This window comes from Pholis gunnellus (assembly GCF_910591455.1).
Source record: "Pholis gunnellus genome assembly, chromosome: 16".
Lineage (NCBI taxonomy): Eukaryota > Metazoa > Chordata > Actinopteri > Perciformes > Pholidae > Pholis > Pholis gunnellus.
This window is the reverse complement of record NC_136543.1, coordinates 3,518,623-3,546,425: the sequence shown is the minus strand read 5'-3', so window position 1 is coordinate 3,546,425 and position 27,803 is coordinate 3,518,623. Positions and strand designations below refer to the sequence as shown.

General features: G+C 47.0%; 1 protein-coding gene across 1 annotated transcript in view; it reads left to right on the top strand.

Annotated features, from left to right (window-relative positions):
- The window catches only part of macf1a (microtubule actin crosslinking factor 1a), a 190,556-nt gene that overhangs the window by 111,164 nt on the left and 51,589 nt on the right, over positions 1 to 27,803 (top strand). The window contains 29 exon segments of the mRNA XM_079175803.1: positions 195 to 6,287; positions 6,413 to 6,568; positions 6,788 to 7,003; positions 7,182 to 7,355; positions 7,468 to 7,755; positions 8,676 to 8,825; positions 8,991 to 9,224; positions 9,327 to 9,506; positions 9,598 to 9,771; positions 9,980 to 10,147; positions 10,859 to 11,050; positions 11,136 to 11,309; positions 11,555 to 11,678; positions 11,800 to 11,999; positions 12,108 to 12,425; positions 12,584 to 12,750; positions 14,252 to 14,408; positions 14,548 to 14,659; positions 15,617 to 15,679; positions 16,050 to 16,288; positions 17,424 to 17,553; positions 18,719 to 18,918; positions 19,405 to 19,632; positions 19,740 to 20,016; positions 20,339 to 20,937; positions 21,047 to 21,235; positions 21,319 to 21,525; positions 23,096 to 23,413; positions 23,536 to 23,718. Of these exon segments, the coding sequence (XP_079031929.1) occupies positions 195 to 6,287; positions 6,413 to 6,568; positions 6,788 to 7,003; positions 7,182 to 7,355; positions 7,468 to 7,755; positions 8,676 to 8,825; positions 8,991 to 9,224; positions 9,327 to 9,506; positions 9,598 to 9,771; positions 9,980 to 10,147; positions 10,859 to 11,050; positions 11,136 to 11,309; positions 11,555 to 11,678; positions 11,800 to 11,999; positions 12,108 to 12,425; positions 12,584 to 12,750; positions 14,252 to 14,408; positions 14,548 to 14,659; positions 15,617 to 15,679; positions 16,050 to 16,288; positions 17,424 to 17,553; positions 18,719 to 18,918; positions 19,405 to 19,632; positions 19,740 to 20,016; positions 20,339 to 20,937; positions 21,047 to 21,235; positions 21,319 to 21,525; positions 23,096 to 23,413; positions 23,536 to 23,718 (11,910 nt within the window).

Genomic DNA, 27,803 nt, shown 5'->3' with positions numbered 1-27,803 from the left:
AATGGTTGTGGGTTTTCCTCTTTTTCTAATTCTACCATCTGATTCTGCCCATAATATGCTATAATAGTATAATTAATATGATAACATAGCAACATAACTTGATTAATTTAGTGTCTCAAAGTGCCATACCATATTGTTCTTTAATGTTACTGGAATGAATGTCAACTGGAATTTTGTTTTCTTTATTTTTGTAGACCCAAATTGCCATTGCTGGAGTAATTGACCTGGGAACAGTGGAAACATTCCCAGTGTTCAAAGCAGCCCAACGTGGTCTTATTGACCAGGACACCTGCCGTGTACTACTGGAGGCCCAGCTCATTATGGGTGGGCTCCTCCAGCCTGACTCCCCTCTCAATCTTTCACTGGAACAAGGTCTAGCTCAAGGCCTTATCGACACACACACTCGACAGTCCCTTTCCGAGCTAGAGAGAGCCTTGCTTTTGGTGAAAAATACTAAGTGTACAGATGACCAACAACAAAATGTGTTGCCAGCAGCTGCAGCAATGGAGTCTGGGCTCATCAGAGAAGAGGTGGCACTTCGCATTTTAGAACTCCAGATGAACACTGGAGGCCTGAGGAGCTCAATGGGAAAAATGATGAGTTTGGAGCAAGCAGATGACAAGAGACTTTTGACTCCCAGAACCCTCACTAAACTCCAGTCAAGGCAACAACAAAAAGAGCTTATCGATCCAAACACAGCTGAAAAATTAAACCTACACGAGCTACAAGAGCGCTGTGTCCTCGACGATGACTCCGGTCTCCTTCTCTTCCCTGTCAAACAGCAACCTGGAGGAACTGTCTGCCTCCAGTCTGGAAGAAAAGTTGGCATATTCCGTGCAGTCCAGGAAGGTCTGATTGATCGGAAAGTTACTGTACAACTTCTTGAAGCTCAGCTCTTTGCCGGTGGTATTGCTGACCCACGGTCTGGCCACCGATTGACAGTCGATGAGGCTGTTCGTCATGGTCTTATGGACCAGGATCTAGCCTGTGCCATGTTAGCGCGACAGCTGCAAAATGGGGGAATTCTAGACCCTTTCAGTGGAGACCGCCTAGATTTGGAAGAAAGTATACGCAGGGATCTTCTTTCTCCTCGATTGGCTCTGTTGGTCCTTGAGTCTCTTTGGCCTTTCATGGGAATAGTCTGGCCTGAAACTGGAGAACTCCTGCCCATTGTTGAAGCTCTTCAACAAGGAGTGATCTCAGGTGAGCTTTCAAGGAATATCCTAAGGCAACGACATGCCATTGGGGCTTTGTACAACCCAGAAACCCTCCAGGTGCTTCCCCTAAACCAGGCTACTGAAGAGGCCCTTGAGCCCAGTGTTGTCAGTTTTCTCAAGAACACCCACATCCCAGATGTTCTTTCCAGCATGAACCAGTCAGGTACCCCATCTCTAAACCGCCTGAGCTGGGGTTCCACCAGCTCCTCTCCACCTCCATCCTCTCCATTGCCTTCATCATCTCCCACAGGCCTAGTCTGGGATGCAACACCAACACATGAAATGGATCCTGAAGAGCAAGCAAAACACAAGCTGCTGTTTCACCTCATGACTCACAGCTATGTGGATGCTCATTCCGGAAAAAGATTGGTGCTGCTCGACCCTGAGTTGGTGGAGTTGGTCAAAGCTACTGAACTGATTGCTGGAGCATCTAGAAGTCAAGTTGAACCACAAAGCAGTTTGACCACAGATGAGCAGGGAAAGTTGAAAATGGTGAGACAGTTTAGTTTGGCCGCTATAGGGATAAGTGACACACAAACTGAGGTTATGGAAGAAAGTTCTGATGTAGTCACACCAAATAAAGAAGTCGAGAAGAATGGTTCAGGTAGTCTAAAAGAAAGGTATGATGGAGAAAATGACTACAAACTGCTGCATAAACCATCAGGAACTCCAAAGAGTGATTTAGCCTTTGAAGCTAACAATGAAGTTGGTGTGAATAAAAATGTTAAAGAAAAAGCTCAAAAGAAAGAAATATCCGACCATGAAAGTTTAATGGCTTCAGCTAAAGGACCAAATGAGCTGGTAGCAACTGAATTCAAACCCAGGCATAGTGGTGGCCAGCAGGGGACTAGAAGTACAACCACATCAGAAGAAAGAAAAACCACTACAAAACCTCTCAAGTCCATCGCACTGGGAGCAAAAGCAGCTGAAGATGTTAAATTTAAACAATCTGATGATAGGAAAGATATAAAGCATTCCCAGACTGAATTAGAAATGATCAAAGAAAAGAGGCTTATGACAGAGACTGACTCAAAGCATGCAAAACCTCAGATTGATATCCGTGAGTCAGAAGTGGAAAAGGAAGGGGAGGATGCTGAATGGGCGAAGTTGGTCCTAGAGCTCAAACGGGGAGGTCTGATGACAGAGGAAGGGGAAAAGCTGCTCCCAGATGAGGCAGTGGCCCAAGGTGTCCTTCCTGGCCACACAGCAGTTAAATTAATGGCTCAGACTGGTCTGTTTGGGGGTTTCCTAGATGCGAGCAGCGGTGAGTCACTTAGCATGGAAGATGTTATGCAGGAGGGTTTACTGGATGAAGATCTAATGTGGAGTGTCCTGAAGTCAGATAAAACGCTTGCAGGGGTTGTGGATCTAGAGAAAAAGAAGATCTGTGGGGTAAGGGAGGCTGCTCAGACAGGGTTGATCGATCCCAACACCGCTGCGCGACTTCTGGAAGCCCAGGTGGCTTCTGGGGGGATTGTTGACCTATGCAGAGATAAGAAAATCTCTGTCACCCTAGCAGCAAACCTGGGACTGATTGAGGAGGATCAAAGAGAAGAACTGGTGGCACTAGAAAAGGCATACAAAGGAAAGGATACAGATTCAGCAACAGCCCTCATTAAAGCCAGTTTACAGCTACAGATGGAAGGTATTATTGACCCAGAGTCCAAGTCTCCTGTTCCTCTGGAGCAAGCTATTCAGAAAGGGTTAATTAGATCTGAAGAGGCTTATCAGGTGTTGGCAAGGCAGGTGGCTGAGGGTGGTATAATACATCATGCTTCAGGGATGAGGCTGTCAGTTCCTGATGCTGTAGATAGAGGACTAGTTGATCGGTCCATTGCGACTGGGCTGGAAGAACTAGAATGGGTCTACCAAGGAAAAGTCAGCCCTTCATCTCACCCAGAAGCTGTCATTTTCCAGGCATCGACCGGAGCCATTTTAGACCCTGACTCTGGATGTAAACTGACATTGACAGAGGCAGTTTCTAGGGGTCTTCTGGATGAGAATATTGCCAGTGACGCCATGACTTCTTCTACTGTAACACAAGGAGCGATTGACCCAGAAACTGCACGCATTGTGCCTTATTCTGAGCTTGTAAAAAGGGGGAAGATAGATATTGAAACAGGCAAACGCTTCTTGGAGGTGAAACCCTTCAGAGGTGTTCAGGATGGGCACACAAGAGACATCTTGACCCTTCCTGAGGCAGTTGCATCAAAGCAAGTTGACCCAGTTCCAGCATTGAGGCTGCTTCAAAGCCAGGCAGACAGTGGAGGGATCGTTGACATCAATACTGGAGAAAGGCTTCCCCTATCTGAAGCCTGTGAAAGAGGTTTAGTTGAAGACAATATGGCCAGGGTAATAGCCACAAACCAGTTTTTGAAAGGAGGCTTACTTGATCCTGCCACTGGACAACAAGTCTCTAATCTTGAGGATGCCATTGCAAAAGAACTGATCTCCAGTGAGATAGCTTCAGAGATACAGGAGAAATTGGCTTCTGTGGAAGTGGAGGGGGATGAAGGTAGCGCTACACCTGTTGCCTCATCAAATGGCACATACAGCCCTGCTGTTATGTCAGTGTCAAGCCCAGACAGTCCAGGAAACTGGTCAGACGTAAGCTTGGAGGTGCTTTCAAGACCTCCACTTTTAAAGAAAGGTTTAGGAATTACACTGGATGATGGAAAGAGATTGACATCTGTAGTATCAGATCAGTCACTGTTTTATGACCCTACTACAGAAGAGGACAAAATGAAAGTGTCAGTGGAAGAAAAGGCTGCAATTGAGCCCGACCAATCCCTAGACCTCTTGTGTAAGTTTGTTACCAATGTTGAGAAAAGAGTTCAGGAAGCCATAGAGGAGATTGTGCCACAGACAAACATCCGTAAATCAGAGCCTCTTCCTAAGCAAAAGCCTGATGAGAGAGTGCAAATAGGTGCAAGAGAGACCGATTATAAACGAAAGGGGAACATTTTCAGAGATGGTCTTGGAGAATCCATTCAGGCACAAGATTTACAGGGAGAGGTCAGAAACGGAGCGGCTGTTTTAAAGTCAGGTGAAGAACCCGTGAAGGTTGGGAAAAAGGAGTGTGATGAGGGCACGTCAGTGATTCATCATGATGGAAACCAGGAAGGTTTTGTGGCAGCAGAGTTTAGAGATGACGGAGAAAGAAAAGAAGGCATTGAAGTGTCTAAATTGAGTGAAGAGGATTATGGAAAGAGTGATGTGGCAGCACAGAGAGATGGTGTTGAAGACAAGAAGGGTAATAAAGTGGAGAAAGATAAACCTTTAAAGATTGAGATCAAACCTAGCAAAGACGCGGAGCAGTCAGACCAGTTGTTGACCTCTTCATCCAATGAGACGGAAAGCAAAAGCAAGAAGAAGAGGAAGAATAAAAGGAACGGAAAGCCCAAAGGATCAGAGAGAGAAATGCACCTTCCAGAGATGAAACATTCATCTCAAATTGATCAAGCTGGTGCAAATATTGAAGGACAGTCTGAGGCCATTGATGTAGTTACATCACAAGAAGAACACCAGAAATCACAGATTCAAGGTCAGGCAGTTTCCACAGAGAATCCCAAAAGAAAAAGTGAAGCAAAGATTGCCGGGAAAGTTGAGGCTCAAAATGATTTGGTAAAACAGGGAAAGGAAGCAGTTCCAGCATCTCTTGAATGGACAGAGCATACCATTGAGCCAGAGAAAGATGCAATAAAAATAGCTTTGAAGGATAGAAAAATATGTGATAAGAAAGAGGAGATAAAATGGGAAGAGCAGAAAGAGAAAGTTGAGGAGAAGGCTTCGGTCTCTCAGCGACCAGAACAACCAGAGAGCAGTCAGGAGGTAGCGAAAAGGAAGGAGCAAGAATTCCCTCAGAAATCTGCTCTACCAAACGACGAGAAAGCGGCCCTGATACTGAAAGCCAAAGAGAGCATCCTCAAAAAGGTGTTTGAAAAAGGTGTGAGTGAGAAGCAGGCTGCTGAGGAGCTGCATGCACTGCGCAAGGAGGTGGGGAAGAAGGAGGGTCGAGGCAAGACTGTAAAGACACAATCTCTGCCTTCTAAGGCTGCTGGAGTGGAGGGTCATGATGATGATGATGATGTCAAGAGACCAAGTGGTTCACCTAAAGAGAGTGAGGAAGAGATGAGGGACAAAGAAGACGAAATGACGTTGAGAAGGGTCAAAGAAGATAAGACCGAGAAGAAACTTTCTGTCAAGGAGGACGTGGAGACCAAGGTTTCTTCAAATGAGAAAGAAAAGAACAGGAGCTTTGGAAAGGAAGACGTTGAAACGGCTTCGTCGGTCCAGCCTAAAGAAACCGAGCAAAGTAAACGAAGAAAGAAGAACAAGAACACCAAGAGGCTAAAAGTAACAGACAAAACCGAGCCTGACACCGAGGAGTTAACGACACAAAAAGTGTATTCTGACGTTGCAAAAAAAATTACCACAAAATCTGCAACAGCAAAACCAGATTCAGATAACTCAACTTCCACGATGGAGCAGAAGATGGACACACATTCAGCTAGTGGTGTCGTGAGACCTTCAGTTGTTGAAGGGGAGAAATTAGTAATTAATGTTAAAGGAGATGAGACCAGCCAACAAAGTCCACCATATTTATGTCAATCAGAGGAACCCTATCCTCACATTGAGGAACACGTCCAACTGGCAGCGGTTACATCTGTTGGGAAAGAAGAATCCCATTCAGAAACCAGGAATGCTGCCGAATCCATTGGCTTTCCTCACAAGGCTGTCGCCTGTAAACCAGACATCCAACCCACAGCTCAATCAATTGCTGCTGGCACACAACCAGATAAAACGGCAGGGAAAGGTAAAAAGAAGAAAAGGCACCAACCACCTGAAGTTGATTGCACCAATGTTCCCAAATCAAAAGACCAACAGCAGCACCTTGAGTCTCCGGAATCTGCGACTTCGCTCTCAGAAGACACTTCAACCGAGTCTGAATCGCCTGGAGTCACTGAGTCTGATACGGCCTCCGAGAGTTGGGGGGAGGGAGAAGACGATGTCAGAGAGAGTCGAGAAACTGTGTCAAACAAAGAAGGGAGGACATCCTCGACCGGCAAGGTAAGAAGTAGCAGATCATTTGTGAAGGATATATAGACATTTCTTAAGAAGAAACTCTATGCTGCCTACATTTATACATACATGTTATTATGTTTTATCATATTCTTTTTTTTGTTTTCCCAAAGTCGGCATTGATGCGTCAGGAGTGCTTGGAGCATGACCAGCGAATTGTAGCTCTGCTCTCCATGGTCAGACACGTTGAGGTCCGACTCAAACAGCAGCAACAGCAGTCTGTCGGCCGCAGCCTCGTCGCCTTGGATGACATCATCAGACAGACTGAGGTGAAAGAATAGGCAAATTTACCTGGTAGAGATATGCTGTTATATTAATGTGACGCCAGCCAACGTGAATGTTTCTTGACTCTTGAAGTATTTTGCAGTTTCAGTCGTGCATTTGGTTCCGAGAGTGTGACAAAATAAAAAAGCTGATTAGTGGATTAGTCTCAAAAAACCAAAGCGCATCAAGAAAACCTTTGTTTCCTTTTCCTAATCCTCTCTCAGACTCTGGACCTCGAATTGCGTGACTTGGAGCCCACGGTCACCGAGGAAGTGGAGGCCGCTGAGGTGCTGTTGACGCCCCAACCCAAAGACGTTCCTCCGCAGCTCCTATTGGCCTTGGAGAAGGACGGGCGGAGCTTGGCTCGAGGGTACAAAGCTGCCAGAGCACTCTCTGAGGGCATTCTGCAAAGTCTACGAGACCATAGAGACTCATATAAGGTAAAAGGAGCAGGAAAAGAACTTGTGTACTAGGTGATCATTTGTCGTAGAGGTGACTTGGAACCATAATTCTTATTTGATTTTTTTTTTTAGATCAATTACCCTGTTTGGGTTCAGAAAGATTCCTCGTTTCCTCTTTGTAGATTTCTGAATTGAATCACTCTTGCGTTTCTCTCAGGAGGCGGTAACAGCTGAGCAGAAGTCACTGGGAGGACAAGTGGAGAGTCTGCTCTCTTGGTTGCGGGAGACAGAGGCTCAGATGAACGGAGGAATGGCAGGGATGGAAAAAATGGAGAAGGCAGAGAAAGATGACCATCGTGATCAGCTCACACAGCAGCTGAATCTCTGCAAGGCAAGTTGTCTGTGGATCATGTGGTATCTGAGACTCTGTTCGTCTCTTTGCACCGCCCTTAGAGCTATGGAGGAATAACGTATCTACCCCTTTCCTTACTCTTTCTTTTCAGGAGCTCCAGTCCGCTCTGACGGCTCGCTCCGGTGAGGTCAACAACGCGGCCTTTGACATCCAGGTGTTCATCTCGGAGCGGGCCCAGGACCTGGCCCCCGAGCAGAACCGGCGGCTCCTGGGGCAGCTCCAGCAGCTCCAGAAGGCATTCCACCTGGCAACAGGCCAAGCCCAGGCCTGGGCCGACGCCCTCTCCGCCCAGAGAGCGAGGGAGGAGGAGCGGCAGCGCAGTGAGAAAGTGAAAGAAGAGGAGAAGGACAAAGAATGGCGGAGTGCAAGGGAGAGAGAGGTTTGGAAAAAGACCATTGAGTGGGAATGGTTTGAAACGCGCCGCTGTTTCTCACTAATACATTTTAAATGCGGTTAGCTTGACTGGACTATATTTCACAGCTTCATTTGTCATCCTGTAAACTATCGCCATGCTTTCTTACACAAGATCATAGTACTCACGTTCTATAAAATCATATCACTCATTTCACAGTAGAAACTGTAAAAGCCTGAAATAAACGAGCTAACCTCCACCTCTGTTTAACTTGCAATGCCATCATACATCACCTCAAACCTATTCTCAACATTCTAGAGCTGGAAAGCAACCCAGTGCTGCTCTTGTTGCCAAAGCTTTGCCACATGACATGGACAGTATCACCACTCCTCAATCCTACCACACAGGCTTTTAATGCTACTCTGCATGTCTCTATAACGTGTGTTTTATTAACCTGTTTGCCTTGCTGTTCCAGATTGCCACTGAAGGAAATCGCTTGTGTCACGGCGGTAACAAAGGCTAGAGATCTGATAGCAGAAAAGGCCTCGCTGGCTACGGCGCTTAACTGTTTTTCCTCTTGTCTCACCGGAATGCGGAGGGGAAAGAGGAAAAACGGCAAATAAACGTGTATTTGTTTGATCTGTGTCGTCTGTTGTCGCTTGACCAACATGTTGATGTGAAGATACTTTGTGTGTCTGTATGTCTGCGTATGTGTGTGAGCGTGAACTCTGGACACAAACTGCTCAAAGCTTGGCAAAGTGTGCACTACACAAGAATTGAATTGAATTTGTAAAAACTGGTGGTTTAGATCAGCAACTTAAAGAGTCTGTTCCTGCAACATGATCCGGTTTAAGTGCTTGTGATGGACTCATGTCAGCATCCATTTTCCTCACACGTTCTCTCTTTGTGGGTCTCTCTCCTCCCCTCTACTCGCTCACTTCCCTCAGGTGGTTCAACAGCAGAAAGCCAAATGCTCTCAGAAACTAGAAGGCCTCACCATGTGGTTGGCTGGAGCTGCCAGCCTACTGGCCAGTCAGAAAGGTGGAGCGGAGTCATGTGACGTGAACGCCTTGCAGGAGAAGCAGAAAAGACTGAAGGTACGAAACTTCTAGAATCTAATGGGCAAAGGACCGAAGTGACTCTCTTTTGCATGGTTATATGTACATTCAGCTCACTTATAATCTAATAGTAGCATTTTAACTCACTGCATTTGTCCTCTTAGTTTACTATTTTGACCAAATACATTTTGCCTCGATATCCAGGAAGCACAGAAGGACCTCCAGACCAAAGAGGAGGGCATCGCCGAGACCATCCGCTCCGTGGAGGAGCTCCTGGCAGACCGGAGGGAGAATCTGAGCCCAGAGGAGCGGGAGAGCCTCCAGGGTGCGCTAACGAGAATGAAAGAGCAGTACAGCGCCCTCAAAGATTCAGCAAACACGTCGCTGTCAGAGCTGGACACGGCCATCAACACCACTGTACAGCAGAACACACAAAGGGTGAGTGGAGGAGTGGTTATAGACTATAAAAAGATGTGTATTATTGTTTGCCTGTAGCTTGTTTTGTACTCACCCTCTCCTTTTTTCTCCCCTTCCCTCCAGGCGAAGGCTGTGGAGGATCTCCAAGACACCCAGGGCCAGATAGACTCTCTGCTGAACGAGTTGTCCTGCCTCAACCAACCAGGCGGGAGAGCAGTTGGATCCGGAGTGGCCCAAGATTTCACCGATGCGCCGTTCTCACAGCCAGAGGGCGCTGTGATGTCACACACAGAGGCGCTGCAGGTTTGGAACCTCCGCTCTACGCGCAGCATATTTCTGACTTTAGAACCTAACAATATTAAAAAGTTCCTGACCCTTCGATCCTCTCTCCCAGGCGGAGCTTCAGCAGCTCCAGTCTCAACAGGCCCAGCTGCTTCAGATCGCACAGTCGACCCGCTCCCTTCTGGACCAGCCCGACTCCGCTGTGCCTCCTGAAGAGAAGCAGCGTCTCCGGGCCGCCCTGGACCAGCTGCAGGCCCAGCACCAGGACCGGCTGCAGAGCTGCCAGGTACTCAAAATGAATACAGATGTGTGTTAAGTCTGCAGCAAGGCCTCCTGACCTGCCTTATGTGCTGATGTGTGATATATGGACCTTTTATGTCATTGCAAATTGGATGCCAGTGACGGTCTCTGGGTTTCACCTTTAATATGCCAGAGTTCTTCCTGGTATTTTCTTATAGCTACCTGACTCCAACTGTTGTGACAATTTCTTCCAGGACCGTCTGAGGAAGTCTGAGGCTCTGAAGGATGAGCTGACAAAGTTCCTCCAAGAACATGGAAGTTTAGGTGCCTGGCTGGAACAAAATGAGCAGGAACTGCATTCCCTGGCGGAAGGAGAAACCGACGCACAAGGACTGAAGGGCAGACTGGAGGAGCACAGAAAGGTACACTTGTTAATAACATTACGGACGTTTTTCTATTTATTGTTGAATGTTATTCATTCCCCTTTTTTAATATTTACATTCTAACAAACTCAATCACAAACATGAGTGTATGTGTGTGTTTATCGTTGCCATTTAACAGGCTGCAGATTGTCCACAAGGGGGAGCAGTTCAGTCATGTCAGACCAAATTTTAAGATCAGCAAGATATACAGAGACATGTCAATGTTGCCACCTAGGAAAAACAAATCCGGTTTGAACCGTAACCCCTGGAACAGTGTGAACTCTGCTCAGTGTTGAGATAAAACATTCTCCAGACCACAACTTACATTTTGCCGGTTTAAAATGTAAAATGAAGATTATCCATTGCCTCCAAATGGTTCTCAACATGGCGACAGCTGAGCCGGTCGGATCAAAGCTAATGGTGCTAATAGCGCAAACTACGGCGACGGTGCTGAATATGTCAACAAACTGACTTCCATCCATCCGTACCCCCTGACATGCGCTGATTCACACTTTCACTCTCACACACTCTCATCTGGGAGCCACTGAGAAACTCCACTCAAATCTTTTCCCAGCCATTGTGGAAAGTTAATACTTTCCATTACTCTCATGTCTTTGTAATTATTATATATTTTATTTTTTCGCTGGACATACTGCACACGTCTGCCTGAATTTGTCCCCAACTGACCTGTAAACGTATCTGTATTTCCAGCTGGCTGAGGATGTGATTTGCCACAAGGCGGACCTGCGCTTTGTTTCCATCTCGGGTCAGAAGGTTCTGGACTCTGTCCAAGGAGCTCTGGAGCAAGTAGGCGGTTCAGACCCGGCCCTGGACAGCACCAAGCAGCTGGTAACTGACAAGCTGCAGGATGCCAACCACAGATACACAAGCCTACACACCAAGGTGAGGGATACTAGAATTTCTTAGTTCTTGCATTTTTGTCTTGAATTTACACACACGCATTGAAACTCTCTGTCGGTGCGCGCAGTCGACAGAGTTGGGCGGCCGTTTGTCCGGCCTGTTGGAGCGGTACCAGCAGTACCAGGATGAGGTCGTCTCCGTCCACTCTTGGCTGAGTGCTCAAGAACAGAACCAAAGCATAGCCAAGCCCAGCGGGGAGACGGACCCCCAGAACCTGCAGGACACACTACGACAAGTACAGGTGAAGCACAGATCACAAACATGACCATAAACACAGGGGGAGGGAAGAAAGGGAGAAAGAAAGGGAGCACGACTTGTGTGGAAAAATCTTTTTCCGGCCGATACGTCATGTTAAGTTCTGACCAAAAGAAAGGAAACGATTAAGGAAATGAACGTCTGGAAAAAGGGGTTAAACACTATATTGGGAAGTGGAAATGGGGGAACCTTGTCCTTTTTCTGACTCTGGAGTGTGTCACCTGTCCTCAGCTGCTGCAGGACGAGCTGGCCGAGCGTTCGGTGCAGCTGGAGAAGGTGAAGAGAGCAGGAAGAGATCTGGTCAGCACGGACGAGTCTCCTTCCCTGAAAGCTGTTGACATCCTCTGTGCTGCAGGTAATATAACCCCCCCCCCCCCCCCCCCCCCCCAGTCTTATCCCCAGACAGCTGCTCCTGAATGGGAGTTAAATGGATGGATTGATTTTTAAAAAGGTAACGTTTTATTTTTACTTTTCAGATGGTTTAGAGAAGAGGTTTGGCTCCCTCTCTGCGTCCGTATCAGAGCGGGCCGAGCAGCTGCAGACGGCCGTGGCCCAGTCCGTCAGCGTCCAGGAGGGCCTCAAGGGCCTGCTGAGCTGGCTGGAGAAACTGGTTCTGAATCCCGGACCAGTTGAACCCACCGCACAGGCCGTTCAAGACGCCATGACACAGAACCAGGTAGGAGTAAACCCAGAGGAAACGCTGCAGGTTGCTGTTAACACGTCACATCTAGGAATCTAAATATTTACTGGAGTTTGCATTCTAAGTCTCCTCGTCTTTCCTCAGAAACTTCGCCAGGAGCTGCTGTCCAGGCAGGGCAGCGTGGAGGCAACGCGAGAGTCCATTTCCAAACTGGTCCAGAGCTCTGACGCCTCCACAGCCTCCGGCCTCCAGGGCGCTCTAGATGATCTGACTCAGCGCTATGCCGCAGCACAGGCTAGCCAGGCCGAGAGGGAGGCTGAGCTCAAAGGGCTGTTGCCCAGGCTGGAAGGCTACGAGCGGCTGGGGATCGACCTCCGGGTCTTCACCCAGAGCCGACTGAAGGCTCTGAGCCCGGCGGGCCAGCCGGACCGCAGCGTGGACGACTACAGGCAGACCATTGAGGTCAGCAGGGGCGTCAAATTGTTTTGTATAGGTCATCTACTGTACGGTCCCACTTGAGTTGAATGATTTCAAGGTTCTAAGACCCCTTAAAGCCTCTCAGGGCATCAGTGGATCAGTGACACTGTCGGTCCGTTCAACACTTTGGTCCTTTTTCTCAGGAGGTCAGGTCCGAGCTGGAGCAGGAAGCCGGCCAGCTGAAGTCCTTCTGCAACCTCGGCACCGAGCTCAGCCAATCGAAAGCTTTCAACAACACTCGAAGCTTATTGGATAACGTCAAAGGAGTGTCTGATGAGTTCACCCAGCTGGAAGCCAATGTCAGCACGAGGTAAAAATGTTCACTGAACATGAGAGAAGTGCCTTTTTTTTATAAATGCAGCCGTTTTAATTTTAATTAATTTGTATGCCGTTTTGTCAATTTTTGGTCCTGGTTAACACCAAAACATGGACGCAAATCAATGTGCTGGTCTTCAACACGGTTGCTTTGCCTCAGTAGTAAATATTATTATTAATAATTAAGGTGACGTATAGAAATGGGGGTAATAGGAATGATTAGCTTTAGAACAAAAGTTTGTATCAGTCTGAACCTTTTTTTTTTTTTTTTTAACCCTTTCTCATAAATTCGACAGTGTACCATAACAGACACAAGGGGGCACCAAATACTAAGCTGTTAGGATATCGATCATTTAGCGGTTTAGTTTCTGATGTTGAAACATGACATGGATCACTTCCAGTTCGACTGACAACAAACCAGATAACCTTTAGAGACAGAATACGACGTTTTGATTGGATATGATCGGCCTGCAGAACAGACCAAGCCGCTGGCATATTCCAAAATGTCTTTTCTAAATCTGTAGCCTTCCCGGAGCACCAGTTGCTATGCCGACCCCGTCTGACGTGGTATAAGTGAGCAGCCTCACCCTCACAGGCCCGTCAGAGGGAGGGGGGGGGAGGCTGGGAATTTATAAATACCATCAGTCTGGTGCAGATTTATTGGATTACACTTGAGTTCAGTGAGCCAGTCATCTCATAAATGGGAATAGTTTTATAGACATATTTTAATATGTTCTGGGTGTCAGTAGCTTGTTATTTTAGTGACCTTGTTACACTCACAGAACACACTGTACATGATGTTGGGATTATATAGTGTGTTGACTGATGTTCCACAGCTGTTGATTGCTGTACAGGGTGTGTGTGTGTGTGTGTGTGTGTGTGTGTGTGTGTGTGTGTGTGTGTGTGTGTGTGTGTGTGTGTGTGTGTGTGTGTGTGTGTGTGTGTGTGTGTGTGTGTGTGTGTGTGTGTGAGTGAGTGAGCTGACGAGCGGGCCGGAGGCTGCTAATATAAGCAGGCTGGACGCGGCTCATTGTCCGTCCTATAAACGGCCCGCTCAGATGTCTCCCAGCCTCCACTCCTGAGGGGGGAGAAAATAGCAGCATGATAATGATACACCTCAAAGCCAGACGGCGGACTCCTCCGAGCTGTTTTGTCTATAGTCAGCACTTTTCCAGCCGGGGCTTGAGACAGATCACATACAGAGCAGGGGAGGTCAAGGCCGCGCTGACGCTGGCCAGAGTGGACCTTTAATTATCCCTGCTGATAGCGCTTTGTGTATTCTCAGTCTTTCTTTCTTTAGAGAATCTAATGTAACAAATACCGTAAGAGAGACCAAACGATTGCTTTCATTTGAATTGAAAACATAAAGATGTGACTTCTTTTCCTCATCTTTGTCCCCCTCTTCATGCACCTCCTCCTCAACCGCTCTCTCGCCGCGTCCTTCCTTCTCCGACTCTTCTTCACACCATCCTCTTCCTCCTCTGTCCCCCTTGCAGGTTCGCTGCGATCCAGGCCTGTGAGCAGCAGCTGCTCCAGTTCCGCGGACTCTCTGGCTCCCTCTCCAGGTGGCTTCAGACGGGGCAGGACCAGCTGCCGTCCAAAGAGGCCAACCTCAACACAGAGGGCCTGCAGAGGAGAGTCCAGCAGCTCACGGTGGGTCTTGAAACAAAAGCGTTGCCGCTTTTTAACATGAAGAAAAGGGAAACATTTAGGGAACACGTGGTTGGAATTCATTTACTATGTAATGTGCTCTCAAAGCACCACGACTCAGCAAAATGCATTTTGCCTCCAGGACTTGTTGAATGACTGGGAGTCTCAGGGATCACGGGTTCAGGAGCTGAACAAGACGGGCTCAGAGCTGGAGACCCTCATCATCGACGTCACCGCTCCTCGGACCAAAGCTGGTAAGAGACGCAGCCAAACCCGCCCTCAGTTTAAACCACTCATTTTCCTCATAAGAGCATTTTGGAAGTGATTTGAGATTCAAAGATGATGTCGGCGGGTGGAAAAAGTCACCAAGGGGTTAAGAAATTATTTGACCCGCGAGCAACACAGAAAGTTACAAACGCGTGGGCAGCAAAAATCCATAATTAGTACATTTCATAAACATTAATTCACAAGTTTTCTCGTGGAAGGCCGAAGGAAATATAATTAGTTAAAAGTCAAATTTTACAATAAACTTTACAATAAAAAGAAAATGCACTATTTTGATTATCAGGATTGGATCAGAAAGGAAACCATTGCATAGGTTGACATTTGAGATATTACGCAAATTGATTAATTAAGCACTGATGGATTTTTGATACATTCATAAAGACTGGGTACCCACCTCCATGTCTTTCCTCTCCTGTCATCTGTTTCCACTGAGCTCTGAAGCGTTTGTGCTCCCTGGTGCTGTTGTACAACAGCATATTAGAGAGATTATCCTTACAGATTAACCTTACCATAAAAACATTATTTTATGTGCAATGAAATTCAGTTGGCAACTGGCAGTGTGACGTGTTTAATGGGGGCGTCTGTGGTGTGCTGAGTTTGATCCAAAGTAAAGTGATGTGGTTCCTTGACACAAAAAAACTCAGAATATTATTTCTTTTCTTAGTATTTTGTTTTATTTCTCATAAATGTACCACTTTTTTCTATTTAATCTAGACATTATTCCCTGTCCCCTGGCTTTTTAATTTCTTTTTTATTTTGTTTTTTACCTCCACTGACCCCATCACAACGTTGCAGCTGTGGAGTTCGTACAGAACTTAAACTGAACACGTCAGTAAATCACTGGCCCTGTTTTGTGTCCGACCATTGCTTGTGCGAGTGTATGTTCTGGTGCCACTGTCTCAGTCAGGTGTGTGTCTTTCTACCAGGTGCTCCTCACATCAATGGCTCATCAGGTCCCAGCAGCGTCAATGGCATTCACACCTGTAAAGGTGAGCTCTAGCTCTCTCTCTCTCTACTTATTTATTGCCTGTTATTGGTGTTGATGGTTTCTGGTCACGTTGAGAGATTACTGCAGTGTTTCACTGTTTCCAGTGTCCTATACTGTCCCGTCTCTGTCAGCTGTATCTCCGTGCAAAACATCTGTCAGTGGCAAATTTGTTGAATTTAAAAAAACATATTTTAACATCAGGATCTGCCGGACTTCCTTTATCTGGGCTGCCTAACCTTACTGGTTTATGTTTCTGTTGACTTTACTTAACTTGCTTTACTTACCTCTTTTTATTTTATTTTCTGAATCCGCCCCGCTGCTGATCTCTCTCCCTATTCGGTAATCTCTCCGTTCTCTGCCTGTGCCCTCAGACCTGACGGAGCTCCAGGTAGCCGTGTCCGATGTGAACGGTCGATATGAGACGCTGGGCGGGGAGCTGAAGGAGCGCCTCGGTCGCCAGAAGACTTCGCTGGAGCTGAGGCAGAAGGCCAGTCAGGGCACCGACGAGCTCAAGAGCTGGCTGACGGACAGAGAGCACAGCCTGAAGCAGGGACAGACCGCCTCCCCCTCCAAGCCCGAGGCGGTACGCGCCCAGGCCCAGGAAAACAAGGTAGAGGACCGGGTCCATCTACAGGGCCTGTTGTATGACCCTTCTCCTATATCAGTTTTTATAGTACCCACATTGGCACAAGCATATCTGCTGATATCTAAATTCACAAATCACAACGCTCACGTTTTCATGAACCAATTCGGGCTCAAACCTCGACTGTGTGCCGTGGCTCAAATTCCAGTGAGCTGGAATGAGCTAGAAACATGAAACTCGGCCCAATATCTGGAAATGATGTGCAGGTCCTTCCCAGGAAATTATGACTCTAATTGGCCACATGGTGGCGCTGTAATTAATGCCCAAAAATTTGATTTTTGGAAAGGCCACGCCCCTCACACAAGTCCGACCGACTTAAAATTTGGTACAAATTTACCTTGACTTCCAGGTCAAGTGTGCGCCACAGAAAAGCCTCTTTGACCTTTTGAAATGACTGAAGAACATATTTTGGACATTTCCTCCTAAACCGAGAGTCCGACTGCTACCACATTTCCCTCAGATCATTATTGGACCCAAGCTCATTATAGGTTGTGGAAAGTTTGTTGATATCTCATTGTGATTTGAAGACACTGACCAATGAAATTCAAAAGGGCGTTGCTCAACACATTCATAGATCAAACCTCACAAGCTTTGGTCCAATTGAAACTTACCCTGACCGTTTCATTCAAACGGACCACTGGGGAGCGCTACTAAAGGCAGAAAATGGGCGGGGCATAGCACAAATCAGACTAAATTGGACATTTTTGGTCCAATCACTACAAAACTTACAGGATAATTTTGTGTAAAACGATTTTGAAATCACTCAAACATGTGCCTGCTGCGAATTTGGCAATAAATCAATCACAGTTTTTTCAAACATCAGCTTGGTGAACTTGGTGAATGTTTTTAATTAAGCTGTCTAAACGTATTCCCAAAATGCTTTCCAAGAAATATGACTGGCGGGACTTTGAGAGTGTAATTAATGAAAGGCTGCATCCACTGTAATGATGAAACCAGGGTGTGATTGGTCTCACTCCTTCTTTAGACAGAATGAAACCAGTTGACGTGACTTCGCTCAGCTTCGTGAAGCCTCACGGCTACATTTTGTTTTGTGCCTCTCTTGTTGAGGTATATTTAAGTTGTTTTTTTGTTTCTCCTTAAGGCCCTGCTTTCAGAGCTGGCCGTGCACTCTGGGAAGGTGGAGGAGCTGAAGAGCACGCTGAGGAAGCTGATTGCTGACAATCCTGATTCTCCTGAGGCAGACACCTGGAGACAGCAGCTGCAAGAGATTGGTAGGTGCTGCGGATGACAAAAAAAAAAATACATGAGGACTTATGACAAGATGATGAGACAGCCATTTTCAAGAAACTAGATAGATTACAGCTCTGTCTCAGATCATGCAGGTGCCAAAAGGCAAAAACTGAAGTAGTAAAGGCTTGAAACTGAGAAACAAAGAAAACAAGAGTAGGCGCTGTTACTGTGGCGTGTTGCTGAAAACCGTTAAAAGCAAAGTGGCACTGCGCCTCAGAGTTTGTTGTTTTTTCTAAGAGATGGCGAGGAGCTGAGATCAATATTATCCTGGGAGAGAGTGGGAAGTGTTCCTGTCGGAGCTATTTGTTCACTCGCATACTTGATATTTTTACTAGGCCCTCCTATGAGGTAACCAAGACAGAAATATTTAATATGAAATCCAAGAAGGGGGCCTTCATATTTCATATTTTATAATGCCTTTTCAGAGCCACGTGGACTGAATGCGCACACACACACACACACACACACACACACTGAAGGATGCTCAGAACATGAGTCGGAGAGACAGAGAGGAGGAGGAGTAGGAGGACAAAGGACAAAGATTGTTTTGTTAGTTTTTTTCCTCTGTGCTGTAATAGGACTTTAAAGGTGCATTGTGTAATACTTGGCCACATGCTCCAAACAAATACGTGGCAGCATTTCACCTCTACTGCTGGGTCCATGAAATCTAATTATACAGTCTTCATTTATTTATAAATATAGCCATCTACTAACTAACAGCAGGGCAAGAATACACAATTCAACTGTTGAAACCCTGAGAGCCGGTAAAAATAATACTGCTATCTTGTAACCTTCACGTGTGGCGTCGGCCTATATTGAGTTTACTGACCCGGGCAGTACAGTCTGTGTGCGCTTTGGTAGTTTGTTTTACAAACAGGAAAACAACATATTTTCCCTTCGTCCATGAAACTACTTCAGTGGAAGGAGAGCGGCTGCAGCTCCAGTAGACGGACCTTAAGTTAGCAGTTGCATAGCACCTCAAATTCAGCCAGCGCAAACCCCAGCACCGGGGGTCTGATCCCAGGAGAATGTCTCACCTCCCCCCTGGATCAGCAACCTTTCTGTTGCAGTCATTACACAGGTTAGACCCAACATTTTGCGTTCCTCTCACTCACCAACACACCTCTATTGGTCATATTCCTCCAGACTCCCGCTGGCAGACGGCCAATCAGACCGCGGCCCAGAGGCAGACGGAGCTGGAGACGTGTGCCGACAGGCTGGGCAGCTTTGCCACGGCGGCGGCCCAGCTGGGCCCGTGGCTGAGGGAGAAGGAGCTGATGATGAGCGTGCTGGGGCCGCTGAGCATCGACCCCAACATGCTCAACACGCAGAAGCAACAAGCACAGGTATGTGAGCGGAGACAGACGCTACAGAAAATCCATCACCAGGAGAAATACATGAATAATGAAAACAGCTACTATGTATTAATAGGTTCTAGCACTGTAAATACAAATATATACACTTTCCATTAATTTATTAGATCTCTTATTTTGACACTTAAATCCACTTAAGTCATGGAGGCAAGCTGATTATGAGGATAACAATGTATTTTAAGGCTTGGCATATTTAAGGCTTACATGGTACAATTTCAGTTCCAAATCACATTCTAATATTTAAGATATTCCATTATGCTGTGTTCGCACCAAACGCAACGCAACATTTTTCAAGCAACTACATTACATACAAAGTCAATGTAACGACACGATTGGATATTTCACTTTGCGTTTGGTGTGAACGCAGCATTAGTCTAATTAGTCCAAAGCAATTCTATTTTTTTTAATGAAACCCGATATTTAAGTTCCTGATTAACCGAATAATCCTCTTTATTCAAGTTCATGCTGCGAGAGTTCGAGACCAGGCGGCCACAGTTTGAGCAGCTGACCCAGTCTGCCGAGGGGATTCTCTCCCAGACCGACGACTCTGCTCAGGACCCCAAGGACCTGGCGGAGGTGCGGTCCGAGCTGGGCTCTATCACCCAGCAGTGGGAGGACCTCACAAACCGACTGACCCAGAGATCGAACCACATCGACCAGGCCCAAGGAACCAGCGGGCAGTACCAGGTGAGTCTACTGTAGTCTAGATTGGTTGTATGGCGTCGCGTTAAACCGTCACCATGACTGTGTCATCTTCTAACCCTCCCCCTCCTCCTCTTCCTCCTCTGGCTCAGGCCTTGCTCCGAGAGCTCTCCTCCAGCGTTTCTGCTCTGGCTGAGAGGCTGGACGGTCAGGCCTCGCTCAGCGCCCAACCCGAGGCGCTGAAACGCCGCCTACAGGAAACCGGAGAGATCCGCTCGGAGCTGGAGAGACGGCGTACCGAGCTGGCCGAGGCCGAGCGGCTCTGCAGCGAGCTGAGCACCATCGTGGCTGAACCATACCTGAAGGAAGAGCTGAGTAAAAGACTGGAGAGTGTCAGCGGGCCGCTGAAGAACTTGGAGGAGCGCGCAGGTTTGTGGATTTTATGTGGTTGATGTAGTAATTGTGCAAAATCAGGGCTCTGGTATATTTGTGCTCGATTTATATGGCGATAGTGTTTTCTCCAGAGTGATAATGGTTCACTTTGATGAATTAAGGTTTGATGTAGTCGAACAATATTTTGTTTCAAATGTAATCCCTCTTTAGCTGTAATGGGAATATTGTTTGGATTACAAATACACAACGAGCAAGTCCGCTAAATTAAATATAACGAAAACTCCCTAAATCCTATTTGTTTGAACTAGTTTCTCAGTGTTTATGGTTGTAATCCCTCATGCTTTTCTCTCTCTTCTAGCCGACGGCCTGTCTCAGCTCCAGGCCGCCCTGTCGTCCACCCAGCAGTTCCAGCAGATGTTCGAGGAGTTGCGCTCGTGGCTCGACAAGCGGGCCGATCCCAGAGAGTCCCCGAGCGACTCTCTGCCCTGTCAGCCGGAGGCCGTCCGCTCCCTGCTGGCGCAGACGGACGACCTCCAGCGCGCGGTCGCCAGCCAGCGAGGTTCCTACGAGCTGATTCAAGCCGAGGGGGCGTCGCTGCTCGCCACCCTCCCCGCGGGCGGAGACGAGCGGTCCGCCCTGCAATCCCGCCTTGCCGCCCTGAAGCAGGACTGGGAGCGGCTGAACCAGGGCATCTCTGAGCGAGAGAGCAGGTTGAAGACTACGCTGAGCAAAGCGGAAGCCTACCAGCAGCACAAGGCCGAGCTCATACCGTGGTTAGCGGAGTGCGACCAGAAAGACGGGGAGATCCAGCCCTCGCTGGACTCTGCGGCCCTGGACGAAGCCTTGCAGAAGGCCCGGGGTCTGGCTCTGGACCTCGAAAGACGACAACCTCTTCTCGAGGCCTTCAATACTGCAGCAGATCAGCTGCTGGAACAATGCTGCATCGGGGAGGAGGAGGTATGCAGTTTTCAGACTTTTCTACTCTCAGTAAATATTTATTATATTATTTTTATGCTTGTGGAATTATATGTATATATTTTTTAAAAACCTAACTGTTTTTCTGCAGGTACGCGATGAGAAGGCCCAGCTGAACCGCCGAGTGGACGGACTGGGCGAGAGGCTCCACAACCACACCTCCCAGCTGGAGGAGCTAGCGGGCCGCCTGAAGGAGTTTGAAGAGGGCCGGCAGGCTGCAGAGAGGAGGCTGGAGGCCGCCAAGCACCAGATTGAAGTCCAGGAGGCTCTGGGACCACAGGTGCTGTAAAACATTGTCCTCATGTCACTTTTATCGTACTTTTGAAAAGAAGTCGTTGGCAATTCATGTTCTCTCCCCTTCAGGCATGCAGTGCTAAGAGCCTGGAGCGGCTGAGAAGTCAGCAGGAGAGTCTGAGGTCCCTGAAGCCTCAGGTGGTCTACCTCAGAGACCTGGCCCAGGGGCTGGTACAGGACGCGCCCCAGACGCTGGGAGGCAGCACCGAGGGGGCACAGAGGCTTCAGGAGCAGGCCAGAGACACAGAGAGAGACTATGATGGCGTAACTGACAAGGTGAGGGGCCTCTTTCTATTTACTATTGGAAAGTACTGCAGCGGTCCTTCCAAAGTGCGTACTGTTGCATGCAGTGTGCATTCAACAGGGACACACTACGACTTGACCTTTGACCCTCCCGCTTATATAAAGGACTTCAGGAATGAGTCCAAAAAACATGAAATGCTTTTGTTTTGTACATCCAGTTCCCTCGTCTCAAAGTCGATGGGTATTTGAATGGGTTTTTGGTTTGATGCCTAAAATAAGGTCTGTGGTGAACACAGGCTGAAGAGATTGTAACGTTTTGATCTCCAATGTAAAATACCCCTCTCACCAATCTTGAAGCTTCTAAGTCTCTTAAAAAAAGATTATCTTGCTGAAGTATCACTTATTTTCTGCAATAATTAAACAGAAACATCCCATTGGCTTTTGGTCGAGGGTTGACTTAAAAGCAATACGTCATCCCTGCATCTCTCTACGTCCAGCAGCCTCTGTTGATGAGCTGTCGTCAGGCTGTCAAATGTCTGCGCACTCTAGGCGGCACAGTCGATGTGACACGTCCTCTGCTGCGCAATGGATTGTGGGTCAGAATAGTCAGAAAAGCATGGCGGCTTGCAAACATCATTTTGCATACTGCATTTGACACACAAAAAAATGTTTCTGGCATACTAAATAGTGTGGTAGGGTGGGTATTGGTCAAGAACAGAGAAAAAAAAAGGATTCTAGTAAATGCTCAAGGCTGTTAGGCCACATGTTCTTAGGGGGCTTAGCAGACAAGTGTCGTAGAGCTGAGAGAATGCAGAACAACCGTACCTGACAGAAGAGTTTCGGCCATTTGAGTTACAGTCGTCATATATGGTCATTGTGGACGTTCAACACTTAATCACAGTTTGAAATGTAAACCACAGCACCCGCAGCGTCGCATCTATTTTCTGCAATCCAGCTCCCAGATGTTCCATTTAAGGTTACAGCCATCACAGGAACTCTCACTTTCACTGTCTATAAAAAAACACTGGACGACTCATTCACCGAGATGTTTCTTTTTCTTTTTTTTTAAATATTGATGGGATGTTGTTGCTGCAGAGATGATGCAGATCACCCTCCTCTTAGATAATGCTTCTACTGTCTCTTTCTTGCCCATTAGACCATCTTTTACTACTTGCCGTTGTGCTGCAGCATCTTCTGATTGGTCACACGTTACTCTGTTCCGGTGATTAGCTCCGTTCACACAGGCTCCTCTGTGTTTGATTAGTTGACCTTTTGTGTATCACAGAAACGGCACCACTGTCCTCCTTTCATTCTAAATGTCTGCTTTCTTTGGCCACTCGACAACCGTGACTTGACGTGTGACATATTGCGACTTCTCTCCAAAAATGTTTCCCAAAAAAAGGGAAAGGTGGACCTGCTGATTTCAGATTTGATACCTTGTTTTTTCTTTCTGATTCGGTCTGACACCTTGAATAAAAATGATTCTACGCCTTTCAGCTGGAAAGCAGAGGTTTCATTTTGTGAATTTTTTGATGCACTTTATGTTGCAGCACACGTTTAACACGTTTTCCCTCCACCTCTCTCGCTCTCTTTCCTCTGTCAGATCGAGCATTGCTGCTCCTCCCTGGAGTCCCGGCTGCAGGGCGTCGGCGAGGTCCAGTCCCACGTACGCGACGTGTTCTCGCGCATCGCCGACCTCGATGACGAGCTGGACTCCCTCAGTCCCGTCGGACGCGACGCGGACTCCCTGGCCTCTCAGGCCGACGCCCTGAAGGGCTTCCTGTCCCGTCTGGCCGACCTCAGGGCGGAGCTGGACGGTCACACGTCGGACTGCACCACCATGCTGCGGCGGGAAGGCTCCTCCCCCGACCTCCTGGCTCTCAGGAGAGAGTCGGAGGCTCTGAGCCGCCAGGCGGGCAAGGTGAGGGCGGAGGAAGACGATGATGATGGCGGTGGCATCGTTCAGCGCAGCTCCATTTATGTGATGTAAAAGTTAAATCAGTTTCGTTACGAGCTCCTTTATTTCTGTACTTTGTTCTCCAGCTGAGTGAGCGCGGCCAGGCCAGGTTGGACCAGATCGAGGACGCGGCTGAGAGGGTCCGCGAGTTCTACAGGCTGGTGGCCGAGCTGCAAGGCCTGCTGGGAAGGGCCGAAGACGGGCTGAACTCTCAGGGCATGGTCGGCACAGAGGTGGAGATGCTCAAACAGCAGCTGCAGGAGTTTAAGGTAGGGTGGACTTCTTCATGCTGGTTATTTACACGGGTGTGAATGTGGTGTATATGGAGTGTGAAGTGGCAGTATGTCAATGAGGTCCCGTAGAAGAAGATATCACTGTGCGTTGAGGATGGTCGGAGAATCGGATTGAAATCTGAAGTCCCTCTTTTCCAAATGATTCTGCTTGGATTGGTTTTCCTGCTCTCATTGGCTGAGGCAGCCATAATATCCGCTTCATTGTGTGACATGAGAGTCTCACTGAATTCAGGGGGTGAAAAGGTTGTACGCGCTTGTGTCCACATTCTCCTCTTTTCCCATCATGCCACTGAATGTTACTTGCTCAGACGAACAGAAAACTCTGTGTAACGTGTGTGTGTGTGTGGGTGTGTGTGTGTGTGTGTGTGTGTGTGTGGACTCTCGTGGTGTGTCAGGAGTCAGTGATTGTGATCAGTCACACATGAAATGAAATGCCTGATCACGCTGCTGGATCATGAAGCTTTTCTTTCCTCTATTTAGTTGAGATGCTGGTTTCTATTTGATGATTATTATAAAGTGCCTGTTTGAGGACCAAAGATGTTGTTCATATTTTCATACAGGATGTAGAGTTGTCCTCTTGTTAAAGCAGCAAAGTGGACATAAACACATCAATGCTAGTAGGCCATGTTTACGGACTGCATGTATTGTTATGCTTCACATAAATTCCTGGTTTGTTTCTGTCTTGTGATATTTAAGCATGAAGATGTAAACGGCTGTGGTTTGTTTCTGCATTAAAGAGGAATTCCTCTTCCCCGTGTAGACGAGCATCGTAGCCGACCTCAGGAATGTGCTTTGCTGGCACCTCCATTGTATTTCATTGCTCGCTTTATGGGCACAGACCTCTCTTTCAGTCTTCACTACTGTCATTAAAGAGCACATTTCTCTCGCCATGATGTAACATCCTGTCCACTTTAGAAAACCAATCCCCACGCACAACCGGCGGCACACCAGGAGGTCCTGTTATTTCCTTTCAAACGATCGATGAGTCATTTGATAGGACAGCTAATAGCTTACACTCCATTCTGCTCGGACAGTTATCGGCTCCACTGTTGAGGTGTGTGGGTGGATCAAAGGACGTGCTTCTTTCCATTCCGTGAGATCATTTCTTCTCCCGGTTCTCTTCATCCTCAGCTCCTTTTTCTCTCTCGTCTTAATTTGATTATTTGGATATTGAGGGAAACCTCTTCATTGCCTTCACATCTCTTTCTTGACCTACTAACCCCTCTACGTCTGCTAGTTTCTTCTTCATCATTGCAGTCATCTGTTCCTGCCCCCCCCCCCCCCCCCCGGTGGTGCCTTAATGAGAGCAAGCCAGTAATTGTGTGGCAGAGAACAAACAGACGAGAGATAAAGAGGTGTTGAAAGAGGGAGAGACAGACGAGAGAGAGAGAGAGAAGCTAAATAGGCTACACTTGAAAAATGAGAGCCAGATCAGAAAGAGAGTAAGAAGCAGTATATGTATATATATATATATATATATATATATATATATATAAATGTATTTTGTCTGGTGGACAGTTAAATGAATCAAGCAGGTTTACAGGTGCACTAACAATCTGCTTTAAGAAATATATCAGTCAACACGTTTCCATGATTCTAAGGGACACTCGATATGTATTTTTACCAGGATATAAACCACTTCAACACTTTTAATATCAAACCAAAGGAACTCTTTAAGAAGCGGCTTCTTCAGTTTTCTTTCTGATCCCTGCATTGATTTTAGAGTAATTAGCATTTTGGACAAGAATCTGTGGCATCTTAAATGATTAAATAAATAAACCTAAGAACTAGAGGAACCTGAACAGATAAAGAGAGATACAAGGGAATATGGTGGCTTGGCCTGCAGAAAAGAAATAACTACAGTAGATCAACTTTCTTTAGTAATTCAATAGCTCATCAGTGCGGGGGAGCAAACTGGTTTTTTGACCGCAATGAAAATGTTGTTTTTGAAAGCCTAAATGCCAACTAATGAGGATAATATTCTTAAAATATTTTGTTAGATAAAAACATCTTTTTTTTTCTTCAATAAACTTTAACTTGAATTGGAAATGTTTGGATCACACGAGTCTGCATTATGAATGAAGCGTCCCTCGGTTTAGTTTTATTTTCATGCATGATTAAGAAAATGGCATTACTGAGCCCAGACAGAATAAGATGATATGTGGTTATGTGGGTGTTAATCATATTATCCTTGCACTGATTAACATTTTCCTCCATTAACGCTGTGCAGACGAGCTCACAGAGGTGCGGGCAGACTGTGGGGAGGGTAGAATGTTCAATAGCTGCTGTCTGCGGGGTATATAGAGCATGGAGAAATGGTCTGCCACTCTATCTGGCGGGTTAGAGGGATATTTATAGGAGGACAACACAGGGAAGAGGGCATATTGTTGAGAACGAGACGGAAAAATACGAGTCATGGATGGCAGGATGCTCAGAGAAAGATTAGGAAAGAGCGGAGACAATGAGGGCCTCTGTCCTCTATCTCATCCTTTTTATTACTGTATCATTTGTAGCTTCTCTCCATATCGTAGCACATATTTGCCTCTGTCCTAAAAAAGCTGTGAATATCTCTTCGGTCCACTCTTTGAAGCCCAGCCCCCTGTCCTGCTTTGTTTCCACCTCTCTCTACCTTCCACCCCCCCCCCCCCCCCCCCCCCCCCCCCCCCCCCCCCCCTCTCTTTTTCTGTAACCGATCCAGCTCGGGCTCATTTTCAAACCTAAACATGTCTGTCTGGCTCCAAAACAGACCAGGCCACCCTCTCTCCTCCCCCCTCCCCCACCAGACCCCATTCCCAATCCAGAGGGATGATGTCATGCCGATGCTTAGAAAGAAGAGGGGGCTCAGGACTGTGTGTGTGTGTGTGTGTGTGTGTGTGTGTGTGTGTGTGTGTGTGTGTGTGTGTGTTGGGGGGGGGGTGTGGGCGGAGGTTAGCCATGGAATAAGGGGTCATGGGAGTGGGAGGTGATGTAGTCAGATTATTGTTTAAACCTTCCAACGGTGATCTCAGAGAGTTACTGGGTCAACGAGAGAGAGAGACGGTGAAAGAGCAGTCTTCCTCTGTCTGCTTCTTCTTTATAAGCATTCCTGTCAGAAATAAGCATTAGTTCATAAAACAATACGTATATGTAAATAAAACCTTTTGGGTATAAAACCCCGATTAGATTTTGGTACCAACCGGAAAGCCTTTCTGGTGCTTCTAGTTGAAAGCTGGCATGAAAACTGTTTACTTATTCATTGATTTATTCTCCTGAGTTGAACTATTTTATTCAAAGAGCCACCGTGTAGGATTTGGCGGCAACTAGCGGCGAGGTTAGCAGATTACAACCAACTGAGACCTCTGGTTCTGCCGAGTGAAGCCAATGCGGAAGTGTCTTAAAACCTGCATTCTCTCTACTGACCACCAGGGGGCGACTCCTCTGGTTGTATAGAAGTCTATGAGAAAATGACTCTACTTCTCTCTTGATTTATTACCTCAGTAAACATGAGTTTATGGTCTCAATCTCTAGTTTCAAATCTTCTTCAATACAGCATGATGTTCATTTAGTAAATGATGGTCCATTTAGAGTCAAACAGACCATAAAGCAGGGTATGCTTTAGGGCGGGGCTTACTGTGATTGACAGGTCGCTGCCGCTACCAGAGCCGTATCCGGCGTCTCGACGTCGCTCTTCCGCATTCCAAATATGGTAACTACCAATAGATCCTCCCTAAATGCTACACACTGGCCCTTTTAAGCAAAGTTATTGTACAGCTGCTGGTGTTCAGACATTTTACATTGGAAAAAGTTAGGTTCTCACATTTAAAGAAAACGTTTCGTTTTTCTATGAGAAACCGGATCAAAACGATGCAGCCTGGTTCGCTGTCAGAATATTGCTATTTAACACGTACATGTTTATACATGGCCGTCCTGTCTGCACATATGTGCTACTGTGGAATCTGTTTGTATTTAGGGTTGCTCTGCGGGCCGTGGAGAGGTATGTGTGTGTGTGTGCATGCACCCTGCATAACAGGATGCCTCTGATTCCAGTCTTTTTTGGGGTGCAATCTAGAATCTCAGCTGTC